At 33.6% G+C, this 13,679-nt stretch overlaps 1 protein-coding gene across 1 annotated transcript in view; it reads left to right on the top strand.

Annotated features, from left to right (window-relative positions):
• LOC149200563 (uncharacterized) overlaps nucleotides 1-8,768 on the top strand; it is a 52,634-nt gene extending 43,866 nt beyond the window's left edge. Inside the window, exon 2 of the mRNA XM_089400980.1 lies at nucleotides 7,897-8,768. Within this exon, the coding sequence (XP_089257106.1) occupies nucleotides 7,897-8,766 (870 nt within the window). The 3' untranslated portion in view covers nucleotides 8,767-8,768. The remainder of the gene's footprint in view (nucleotides 1-7,896) is intronic.
• The last annotated feature ends 4,911 nt before the right edge of the window (nucleotides 8,769-13,679 follow it).

Genomic DNA, 13,679 nt, shown 5'->3' with positions numbered 1-13,679 from the left:
TGAAAAGGACTCCTTCTGACTATTTCTCAAATTATAGACCCATTTCACTCTGTAATATTATTTATAATATTATCTCAAAAACTATTGCTAACAAGATTAAGCATACTTTGTCTAGTTACATATCTCATGAGCAGTTTGGTTTCCTACAAAATAGACAAATCCACAATGTCGTAGTGATTTCCAAAGAATGCATGCACTCGATCCACTCTAAAAAATTAAATTCTGCTATTATGAAGGTTGATTTATAGAAGGCTTATGATTGCCTATATTAGGCTTACCTGAGGTTGGTGCTTCATAAAATTGGTGTACAGGCCAAATGTGTCAAGTGGATTATGGCCTGTGTTTCAAATGTCCATATGTTGTTGTTATTAATGGTTATCCCGTAGATTTCTTTAAGGCTGGGAGGGGACTCAGACATGGATGTTCACTATCTCCTCTATTATTCATATTGGCTATGGATGAGCTGAGTTTACATATAAAAGAAGTAGTGGCAGAGGGACAGTTTCAAGCAATGCACTTGGGTAGAGACATCAGTATTTCACATATTTTTTTTGGTGATGATGTGCTCATCATGGGGAGACTCAATAGGTATGCATGGCTAACCCTTTTTCATATATTTGCAAAGTTTGGGAATGCTACTGGACTGTTTATGAATCTTTAGAAGTCTATTGTATTACACGACATATGCGATATGGAGGTTATTGCATATATACATAGACTTTTTGGAGTGGCTTCTGAATTATTATCGGGGGGCATGAAATATCTTGGCTATCATATTAAGTCATGTAGTTATAAGGTTAATTATTGGATGTGGTTTGTGGATCGTTTCTATAAAAAAAAATCCAGGTGGGAATTCAGATGTTTATCCTCGGGGGGCCGCATCACACTGACCCATGCGGTAATCACGTAGTTGGGAGTATACTGGCTGCATTTATATCATCTCCCTCTCACCATTATAAAGAGTCTCAATTGAATTATGGCGAAATTTATCTGGTCAGGTATGATTAATAAAAACAAATTCCATCTTGTCAAGTTGGATCATATCTCTCTTCCAAAGCATATGGGTGGTTGGGGGATATTGAATATGAGGAGATACGGCTAGGTGTTACTGCTGAAATCACCATGGAGGGGGTTATTTGGGAATGGAATTTAGGGGATGATCTTAAGACATAAGTATCAAAAGGACCATGAGTTTCTTTCTTGGATGTGGAGAGGGCGTATTGGGATTGCATCGGGCTCGGCCATTTGTCTCAACTTCAAAAAAAATAGTAATTTTTTTTATAGAATCTTGCTTGGAAACTGGGTTCTAGACACCAGATTATTATTGCAATGGATCACATATTGCATACTGAAGTTGATAGTCATATATCATATGGTTTTATACATTGTATAAATAGCCGTGGGATCTTCTTTTGGCACTAGGTCATATCAGATTGGTAGGGTCAATGTCCTATTTGGAAACAAGCATGGGAACTAGGCATGGACAGGCGGATGGTGAGGGAGTAGGAACATATTAGAACTGGCATGCAACTTTTAGGAGTATATCGTGAGGAAGATAAGGACAAGATTTCTTGGATGGGAAAAATGAAGGAGGGGGATGTTGTGGTTTCTGATATTTATTTGATCTATAATTGATTGCTAGATAATGTTGTGCTAATATCATTTCCAGATATAAAATTCTCTTTGTTTTGATTTGCTTATCCATAAAGAGTTTATCCATGAGCATGTGATTGTCAATTCATATAACTTGGTGAAATTTAGTGTTTTTCATGAACTTAAAAGCATGAATTTAAATGGCTGAACAACAACATATAAAAACATAGCAAGAAAAAATAACATAGCTCAATACACAATTTTTTGTTGAAGGAGTTTACCCCTCCTAGGCTACATCTCCTTGGTCCAGCTTCATAGTGTGGGCCTTTGTATTAGCTTCAATAGTGCTCAAATTGTTGTTACATGCATCAAATGCTCTTGGAACCTATTCCAATGAGTTTAAAACATTTAAATCTATCAGAAATGACTATTTGTTTACTCAATTTGGTTACTAGCTGCTCTGGGAATGGCCTCCAACACCTGGTGGTCGTGGGCTTCAAAAATCTTCAAGTGTCCAAAACCACCTCTAGATGACCTACTTTTCATCTAAAACCTACTCCAATGAGTTCCTATCATGCCAATTAGCCAAAAATGACTATTCATTTTCAAAATTTGGCTGAGCATTGAGTAGTTATGACTCAAACAATTTTTCCTACAAAACCTCCACTAAATATGGAGAACTTCCAGTTAAGTCCACCAAGTTTGGTGGCAGTTCTGGATTTGGTGGCTCCTCCAAAATCTCCACCAACTCAATCACAGATTAATTAAATTCTAAATGACATTAATTAATATTAAACGCGATTAGCGCGCTAAGCACATTTCGTTGGCCCTTGGTCACATGCTTGAGGTCACATGGGCTGGGGGTTGGCCCATAGGGCTCATTCTCACCACCCCGCCGTCAGTTTCGCATGCACATTAAATATAACTTTGCGACATGTGTTTTGAATTTCTGCCTTGTTAGCTTGTTTGTAAAGTACATGGAGTGGGGCGGGGGAGGTCGTGGGTTCCATCCCCCTTCCCTTCGCTCCATATTAATTTTTTAACACATGCACCATTGGATTTAAACATTGCCCATTTGAATTTACCATGCCATTTCAAATATTTACGTTGACTTTGGATATTTATTTGCCATTCGAATTTTGTTAAATAAAATGTGGATTTAATATTTTTACTTAATATTTAAATAAATAAATAAATATATATATTTATATATAGTTAATAAAAACTATATAATATAAATAATATTATATATAATATATATATAATATTTAAATAAAAATAAATTTGAATCCCACCTTAGAGGCCAATTAGGCAATTTCCCTTGCACACAATCATACTGGCGAATCTGGAGATGCCACTTGTCACAGTGTCATTGGCTGAAATAGGAGGATAATTGATGCATGCTGACTGGGCATCCAGTCAACTCTAGTCAAACTTTGACTTTGACTTTTTTTAAACCAAACTTTCAGAAGCTCTAACTTTTGCATACGATGTTGGTTTTTTTGAACCATTCACGGTGTTGGAATCCTGGCGACGAATTCTATCCATTAATTCAGGTCTGAAGCAATTTAGAGCACTTTCATTTTTTAGCTAAAATACTGATCCTTGATCATTCCTCCCCACTAGAAGCCTTTTGGACCCCAAAATCTCTCTTGATCACTGATTATGTTGATGAGGGGACTATTCCCTCATCCTTCCAGTCTTTATCCATTGAAATTTTCATAATTTCATCATTTGGAGCTTTTCATAAAAAGTTGATTTTTTCCTTGATTTTGACGACCATCAATTTCTGTCTTTGACACAGTCATGCTGCAATATTTCTGAATTTTCATAACAACAATCTAATTTTGTAGAAAAAATCTTGTTCCTACCTTGGTCAACAATCAAAGGAAACTTTGAATCTTTCTCACCTTGCACTTTGTCTCTATGGCAATTTTTAGCTACTTTTACCTTGTACTTGAGTTGACTCTTGCCCAAGTTTCTTCGCCATTGTAATGTGACTTTTGGAAACCATAAATGAACATTTGTGAAACCCATGCCTTCTTTTCCAAGCTGATTTGTCCTCTTCTCTTTGACCTTTGCAACTTCTTGCATCGGCACCTTGTTTTCAACACCGATCAACACCAATGTTGGCTGCTGCAAATGTTTTTCACCTTCTTTCAAAGGCAACCTATTATCATTTTGAAACAAATCATTACAAATATAAGCATCTTTATGAAAAGTATGATTCAAAACATCTCTTTGTTTGATCATCAACAATGTCAATTTCTGACTTGCATTCACTAGCCTCTTCATTTGCCCTGCATTAACTAAAGAAATGTTCAGTTTCTTGCGATGAGCTCTCACAATATACTTCACCCCATCTTTAAGAAAATGATATTTGTGCTCATAGTGATGAAACACCTTTTTCCTGTCATTCAAATATGGACTTCCCAAGATAATTCCAAAAATGTCAAGTGGAGCCACGTCTAACTCGACTTCATCAACAAAGTTTGCAGTAATAGAAAATATAAAAATGCATTTCCTTGAAACCTGTAAATTGGTATCCTTAACAATCCAACGCAAAGGGTATACGGTTTATGATGTGGTACGGTTCCAAGTTTAATCTCTTTAACTAAGTCTTCTGAAATCAGGTTAGCTTGTGATCCACAATCAAAGAGTGCACCAATCTTGGTATGATTTGAGATTACTCTAACAGTGAACAACTCTTCCCTTTTGTCTTCATTTGGAGTGTTACTGTGACTATTTGAGGAACTAGTACTTTCAACATGTTGACATTTCAAACCCATGGTTGTAATTTTTGTCTCATCTCCTGAATCTGACCATAAGTCTTTTTCATCTATAACAATAGTTTTTCCCTTCTCTTTGGCTTTCAATCTATCTAGTTTTAATTTTGGATGAAGTTGCCAACAGTAGTCTTCATCATGGCCAGTCTTTGAAAAAATTTTGCATGTGAGTTTTTACTTCTCTTTTTTGAAACTTGCACTCTTCTTTCCCTTCCATTCCCCCCTTCTCTTTTCCCTTACCCTCACTTTCACCTTTCTCCTCTATGTTTTGTTTTCCCCTTGCCTGAAGATGCGTGTCTTGCAAACATACTTCATCTAAGTTGCTTGGGTTAAACATAAAGATAGTATGCTGCAAATAGGAATGTAAACCTCCAATACATTTCAAGAGTATGTCTTTTGAATTCAAGTTTACTCCCAACAATAAAGCCCTCTTCCTAAACTCCTGAGTATAATATTGGACTGTTTGACCTTTAAGCTGCCTAAAATTCTACGTTAGTGAAGCCAACTGGATCTTTATGTCGTCTTCTTGAAGGTTCCAAATTCTGCAGTATACCTCCAACTATCGAATCCAATTGTCTAACCTTTCTGCATTCACTTCTCCATTGTACATGGAAAGTTCGAATTTTATGTCCAATTTCAGTAATGGAGTTTTTCCTTTTGGGGTTTTGGAATGAGTATGGGTAGTGGTGGTAGTGGAAGATGATGTTGTGGGAGATGGTGAAGATGATGAGGATGGTGGAGATGGAGGTTTCTTTCAACTATTCCTTTTGGAGTCCTTCTTTTCATCTTTTTTGTCCTCTGAGCTTCCTTCTCCATGTGGAGGTTTAGAACTCTCTCCAACCATTCCAGTGTTCCTCTCTTCATAGAGGACTTTAACCATCACAGTCAAAGTATATAAATATTTCTTGAATTCTTCCTCTTCTAAAGAGGGACCTTAATGCTCTCTTTCTCCATACATAATAACTATGGATTCAGGCTCAAAAATTTGTACTAATTGTACCTCTTCAATCACTTCAGCCTCTTATGCAATCTGTGCCTCTTCAATCTCAACTGATGGAGATGGAACTTAAGGTGATTCAGGTGTTGCCTTGAGTGGTCCTTTGGGTGAGGATGATGCTTTCTCAACCTTCTTCCTTCTTTTCCTATACTCACCATTCTTTAACTTAAAATTTTAAAATCTAATTAAAAGAATAATTTATAATAAATAAAATCTAATTAGCTGAAATAAATTTTATAATTTAATTAAAATTTGATGTTTAATTAAATGTAATAAAATTAATTAATATATTTATTTTTTAAATTAATAACATTAACCCATATATATTAATTATACTTTTACGTATCATTATATTCATTATACAGTGAAACTATTTTTAAAATGCCAAAAAAAACAATAAAATACCTCCATTATTATAAGTATAAGTAGAATCAATGATGTTAACCTATACCAATCTCTCTCCCATGATGTATATTATAATCACTTAATTTTACTAAATATTTCATAGTTACACTATAATTTAATATACAATATATATCATGGGGGGTTTTGGGGATGACTTAGTTTTGTTGGGGAGTCCTCTTACTATTTTCTTCACATCTCTGTTTTTAAGGTTTGAGTTTAGTCTGGGGCTAAATCATCTTAGTGAATGCTCAATAGTTTTGTTCTCTGGCTATCTCTATTTTCATCGTATTTAAATTATTTTTTAGATAATGCAAAGAAACATATTTGCTTTTCCAACAACATATGTCACAAAATTTTCTAATTTATTTAGAATGAATTTATCATTACATAAACCACATTTTATTAGTACATAAACTTGTAAAATGAAAATAATGTATATATAAAATTATATTATTTGTAAAATAAAAATAATGTATATATAAAATTATATTATTTGTAAATGATCAATTATTTTATTAATTTTTAAGATGGTAAATTGACTTGAAATTTATTCTTGAATCATATTTACTATATTCATATGTGTTATATATCTAATTGTAATAAGTATTTAATTATAAAAATATAAATCTTTTACGACAATATTATAGTTTATTTCAAAATATAATAAAAAAATAATTAATTTTATATATATATATATTTTAAGTGTTAAATAATAATATTACACACAAAAGCTAAATCCTAGTGATTTAAAATAACTTATTAATAGTGTGTAAAGAGATAGACTTTAAATCTACCTTTCCATTAATCCATTTTCCTATATAAAGAAAAATGAAACCTATTAAAAAAACTCTATTTTCATCTAGAAAATAAAACAAATATGAAAAGACCTGATAAATGGAATAAGACTTTTAATCATCTATTTATTATTATTATTATTTATAAAGCAAAATAGAACTTCACAAAAAAATCTACTTTTACTTTAGAAAATAAATTAAATATAAAAAATATCATAAATTAATTAAGAAATCTAATATATCTATATATAGTTATAACTATATATATCTATATATATATATAAATCTAATATATCTATATTTATCTATATCGATAAATAAATTAAACTATAAAAATATTACAGGTCGAACCAAACTGATTTAACCAGAAACCCAATACAATATCTGCTGATTGGCTGGGATAATAATAATTAATTAATTTGAAGAAAGAAAAGCTTTTGGACGGTTCACGTATTTGAAGAAGATTTAAAAAAGGATTAGATTCCGTTGAAAAAGAATTTGATTTGATTTGACGTTCATATTGCGATTATTAATTCTAACTCGTCTGTACCCTGCATCAAAATAGAAAAGTCTATTTCGCGTTGATAAATGTTATTTTCAATTTAATTGTAAATGGTAGAAAAGTCTATTCCGCGTTGATAAATGTTGATGAGTTGAGACTAAATATTGGTATATCCGACTTAAAGAAACAAATTATTTATTTTGATTTAAGATTTTATTCCTATGCTCAAAAAGCTTGAAGAGAAGCCTCCCAAAATCTAATGTTAAAAAAATCTATTCCACGTTGATAAATGTTATTTTCAATTTAATTGTAAATGTTAGAAAAGTCCATTCCCGAGTTGATAAATGTTATTTTCAATTTAATCGTAAATGTTAGAAAAACCTATTCCGCGTTGATAAATGTTATTTTCAATTTAGGTGTAAATGTTAGTGATTGTATTGGTTTAACCTAAGAGACTAACATGTCTAAGTATACTTTGATATTTCAAACCTCTGTTTATTAGCGATATAGCACAAGCGTTGAACGCTGCTCTTCCTCCAATTTATATAAATAAGCCAATGCACCCATAATTCTGGCCCAGCGATCCCAATATCGTCCACCTTCGCATTTAGTGAGAGGGAAAATAGGTCTGTCTCCTTGATGGCGGAGCGGAATCCAAATCCCACAGCCAGAGATGTTGAAAAGCAGGGAGAGAGAGAGGGAGAGGGAGAGGGGGAAATATTGTTTAACGCTAACTGTCATGAGGGAGAGGGAGAGGGAGAGGGAGAAGGAGAGAGGGGGGGAGAGGGGGAAGTATTGTTTAACCGTCATGAAGGCGAGGGAGAGGGCGAGGGAGAAGGAGAGGGAGAGAGGGAAGTATTGTTTAACGCTAACCGCCAAGAGGAAGAGGAAGAGAGAGAGGGAGAGGGAGAGGGAGAGGGAGAGGGAGAGAGAGAAGTATTGTTTAACGCTAACCGCCATGAAGAAGAGGGAGAGGGGAAAATATTGTTTAACGCTAACCGCCATGAGCATGAGCTCTTGCTGTTTGAGGGTCTTCCGGCTTACACATGCAGCGGATGCAAAGAATACGGAGCCAACAGGGGTTACAAGTGTAAGATTTCTTCTGGTTCGAAGTGTCAGAATTTCACTCTGCACGAGGTCTGCGCCGCCCTGCCTGACGCCATCCAACACCCGTTTCGCAGCGACGTGATCATCAAGTTTCGTTCCAAGACGTTTCTGAGGCATCACTGCAGTGCCTGCTGCGAGGTGATTAAAGGTTTTGTGTTCGAAACTGAAAGGCGTAACAGAAGGCTCCATCCCTTGTGTATGGCGCTTCCTAAAATACTCGACTACGGTGGGCACGCAAATCACAAACTCAAAATTGTGACGGGTGATTTAAAGGGGAAAGCATACACTTGCAGCGCCTGCGATGGTTACATCGCTCGCGGTGGTTGGAGATATCGGTGCGAGGATGTGGCGTGTAAGGTTTACGTGGATCCGAGCTGCGCTAAAAATGAAATTTTTGGACTCTCAGAGCATGGTATTCATCGAGTTGCATCCGTGGGTCCCACCACATCTGGCGATAAAATTGCTGCTTTGGTTCAGTCAATCATCAGTGGAGCAGTAAAAGGGCTCTCCGGCTCATCAAGTGGTAACGACTCGTCAAGTAGTGATAATTTGGAAATATTTTTAGATTTAGATTTATTTTAGACTTAGGACATGAATATCTATATGCGAGTTTTTGTTTGTTTTTTTTAGCACGAAAAAAAGCAATATTTCTATTATAAAATATTGACTGGAATTCCATAATTCAGCTATTTACATGTAATCTCCATCTTCCTTATCATGTATGTAAGTTTTTGTTTTTTACTTGAGCTTCAGGACCAGAGTATCTATTTGTAAGTCTGAAGTCATCTTTATTTTGATTGTCCTGTAAATTTCACTCATAAAAATGAATATTTATATCTGTAAGTTTGCGATCATTTTCATCTTGGTTGTCATCCATTCTGATTTTATCTTATTTTCTTGAGCTCTAGTTTTTAAAGCATCTCCCAATTAAAAGTTTTTTGTCCAATTCTCCTCTATATTCTTGTGTGAACATAACGTCACTGATTTAATATCCTCCATACCCTAAGAGTTAAACCCATCATTAAGACAAAGAAAAGAGAAATGCCTGAAATACTATTGCCACAAAAACATAGCAGTTAGCGGTCACCAATATCTGCATCTCTCCATAAACCACACTCAAATTAAAAAATAAAAATAAATGATACATGGTTTTCAATTATCTTTCTGTACTTTTATCCTCTGTTGGATGCAACATCACGCAGCGTGATTATTTTCGACAGCGAGTACTTATATTTTTTGTGGATTATATTCATAACTTATAGCGTCTCCGTAACAATGGTGAATGATAAAAAGACAGAAGGGCAAAGTAACCGTTTAAGGTTTCGAACAATCTACTATTATATTTAAAATATTAAGGAATTCACTCAAGGAGATTAGCAAAAATTACCAGGGGTTCGAATTTTATGAATTGATGGTATTTATCATTATCATTGGATAAAAATGAGATGATTGGCTTTAAATTCAAACAAATCATTATATTATAATTTTCCTGAGAATTCGTTTTTATTTTAGTTATATTAATTTTTTATTTTAAATTAAGGAAAAAAAGAAAGATTTACTTGTTATATAGGTTGAATGGCTTATTGAATTTTGTATTATTTAATTATTTTTATAAAATTAATTATATATATATATATATATATATATATTTATTTATTTATTTTAAATGTGAATTTAAAATCTGAAGTAATTTTAAATAATTTTGTTTGTTTTTTAAATGTGTATTGTTTATTTTATATGTTTTTTTATAGTATATTTTTTGGTAAGGCTTGCTACATGAAATTTAGCTCCAGGAATATTGAGTCAAATGAGGATCATAATCAACTGAAAGATCTAGAAAAATAACAATAAATGATCTTAGAGCTAAGAATGATAGCTGGTCCATTGGTCCATGGCTCAATCCACATTACAAGTTCTCAACTAGGGTCGATCTTGAGGGTGATGGAGATCCTTTGTGGGATGAGAATCCTAGGATCACCATTACCAACAAATCCTTGTTGATTAATGCAGAGGAAATGAATGCCCTCATTGATTATTTTCCCCATCAGATAGAATTGGCAATAGAGATTCAAGAGTCGATCGTTTAGTGTGAGCTATAGAATTTGGGGTTGGATTTGATTTCAAGATTTACTCTGGACTCCCTCACAAATTTGCTAGATCTAAACGAGAAGGTGGGGAAATGCCTAATGGTATACATGGAGGATGTTTGCTTAATGGCTACCATAATACTATCACCAAGTGCTCCATGTGGATGTGGGAGTTGTAGGAAGCACTAGATGAGATTTCTAAAAACATTTCATGTAGTTGCATACATCACATGCTTCATGTGGTTGGTTCTATATTGCATGCAAGAGATTATATGAACCTATGGCTAGAAGAGTTCAACTTGCACAACTCCCAATGGAAAGTGCTTCAATATTGTTTCTCACATGCCACAACTCCTCATGGTTTTGATACTAAAACAAGAAAAACAAAGACAATATAGAGAGATAGAATAACTATGCAACTTAGAGATTTTATTAATTGGAACACACACGTTCACATAATAGAGCCTTATTTTATGGCAATGGTATCAACATAGAAGATAATGATGATGTAGCTACAAATTAATGCTATATAATAACAACAATTAACTAATTTAATATAGAAGAATGGATTAGAACAATACATCCCTCTAATTAACTCTAACATCCTATTATTCCTAATTTTATGGATGCATTTTAAACAATAATTCTTTAAATTTTATAGTGAATATGTACTAAATGCTCATGAGTGAGATAAGAGTAGCTATCTCACATATCTACTTACTACATTAAAATTGTTTTCTACATTATGCAAAGAAATATATTTTCCTCTAAAACAATATATATTTGTTGCATAAAACACATTTTATTCTGAATTTAAAATACATATATTTTGTAGTGAATACTTGAGAGTGCTTATTTCACACTCATTAGCCACTCTCATTTTGTTATTGTAGTGAATGCTCATGAGTGGCTATCTCATTGTCTCTTCTTCACTTTATTCAAATTATTTTCTAAGGTTATGTAAAAATATCTATTTGCTTTTAAAAGCAACATATATTACAAAACTACATATCTAATTTGTTTAGTATTTATCTTGGATTACATCAACCACATTCTATTATCAATCTAAATTATATAAACATGTGAAATGAAAATATTATATATGTAGAATTATATTATTTGTAATATGTTTAATTATTTTATTAATGCTTAAGGTTGTAAATTTACATGAAATCTATCATTGAATCATATTTATTATTTGTAAATCTAGTTGCAGTAAGTATTTAATTATGAAGTTTTAAAAATTTTATAACAATATTTCAATTAATTTATTTCAAAATATAATCTATTTTTTTATTAATATTTTTTTATTGGATAGGTTTAATAATAATGTTTGCACAAAAGCTAAATCATAGATAATTGAAATAATTTATTAGTAGTGTTTGAGTTCTGTTAAGGCACTCCATCGTGATCAGGAGCTCTGTTAAGGCACTCCTTGATGTGAAGTCATTATTTCAATTCCCTTTGAGGTGATGTAATGCCCCACTTAAATCTTATCATCTAAATTTCATTAATGTTTACATTATCTAAAAATATTGAGAAATATTGGTCTAATATAAAATTCATGATTTATATTATTCAAATTCCCAACTTACCTTCTCAAATTGAATCTTAGGTAGGATATGGTCTCCTTCGATTATTTCAAATAATATATGTATTCATCTCACATTCCCCAATGTACCCTCACATTTACTAGGGAGAAGACATGGTCCTCTCCAACTTATTAGCAATATATATATTCATCTCACATTCCCCAATGTACCCTCACATTTACTAAGGAGAAGACATGGTCCTCTCCAACTCATTAGCAATATATATATTCATCTCACATTCCTCAATGTACCCTCACATTTACTAGGGAGAAGACATGGTCATCTCCATTTAATTACATCTTACATTCCCCAATGCACCCTCACATTTACTTGGGGGAAGACATAGTTCTCCCCATTTAATTATTAATACATATATTCATCTCACATTCCCAAATGCACTTTCAGATTTACTTGGGAGAAGACATGGTCCTCTCCCATTAATTTCCTAATTTTATATTCATGTCACATTTCCAAATGTACTCCCAGCTTACTTGGGAGAAGAGAAGTCAACTGTAAGGATGGATGAGAAGTTAATGACATTAATGAGAGGTGGTTGAGATGGAGAAGAGAGGGAGGGTATAAAAAGAGAAGGGGGAAGGGAGAAAGGGGGAGGTTGGGCCTTGCTTATGATTTTGGGGGTTGGTTGTGATTTTAGAATTTGTTGTGATTTTTGGAGACCTTAGGAACCTGTGGAGTTTTCTTGGGTTGTTGAAAGGAGGGAAATATTGTTCATCTTGGTTTGGATCATTCATCTTGGACACACACACTACATCTGGTTGGACTTGGGCTCGGAGGGCTAGGGAACCTATGGAGGTTTCCTAGGCTAGGAATTATTTCCTAGTTGGCCGGGAGGTAAATCTAGTTGGGTCAGTCAAGAGGAGTGCTCGGCAGGAGCAACAATTCAAAGGCATCTCCACCAGCCACAAGTATAGGTATTCCTCTATAGATTAGTTAAGTAAATTTATTAATATGAAATGTTCTCCATAAGTTATAAGGATTAGAATGTAAATGGTAAAATTTTATTTGTTTAAAAGTCTTGTAAGAAAGTAAACTATTGCCTCTTATTGCATTTAAATTCATTAGAAATAGATCTGTTAGAAGACCCTAGGATTGGGCTCTTACACATGGTATCAGAACGAGGTTCAAAATCTAGACGCAAAGCCCACTAAACCCCAAATTCCATTATAAAGAGCTTGTAACCCTCATAAGGACTTATAATCCTAAAATATATTCATATAACAAATTGTTTTTAAATCAAAAAAATCGAAGAAAAAAAAACCCTACAGTCAATTCCCTTTAAGATATTTTCTCCTTATTCTACTTAACCAGGCTGATCGCATTCTAGAAGAGGTCAAAGACTACTTCTGTCTCTGTCCAAATTCAATTCCTTCTTGTTGAAAATTCCCTTGAAAATATTTTCTCCTTATTCTGCTTAACTAGGCTGATCCCATTCTGGAAGCGGTCAAAGACTACTTCTGTCTCTGTCCAAATGAAAGTCCCTCTTGTTGAAAATTGTTAAATTGTTTATGACTGCATTAAGAACAGATAATAGCATACCTTCTTGTTCTGTCCGCTCAAAACTACCTAGACCTTCAAGTCCAACATGACATAAATGTGTTTCTTTTTTAGTTTTCACTTTGTTTTTCTACTTCTTTTGGCCTTTCTGCTTTTGGCTTCATTCATTAGCTCTGGAAGCTAAGACTGAAAATTCAATGTTCGGTGTCTCTGACTTGAGATTTTCAACCTCAGAACCCAAAGCTTGAGTTTTAGGGTTTTTCAAAATTGATCAGTTTCTTGCTTTGTCTGGTTGACCGGA

Source organism: Pinus tabuliformis, chromosome 2_1 (assembly GCF_031772625.1).
Source record: "Pinus tabuliformis cultivar Carrire ecotype Pingquan chromosome 2_1, CPIR1, whole genome shotgun sequence".
Taxonomy (NCBI): Eukaryota; Viridiplantae; Streptophyta; class Pinopsida; order Pinales; family Pinaceae; genus Pinus; species Pinus tabuliformis.
Note: the sequence above shows the minus strand (reverse complement) of the source record. Positions and strands in the feature narration are given on the sequence as shown.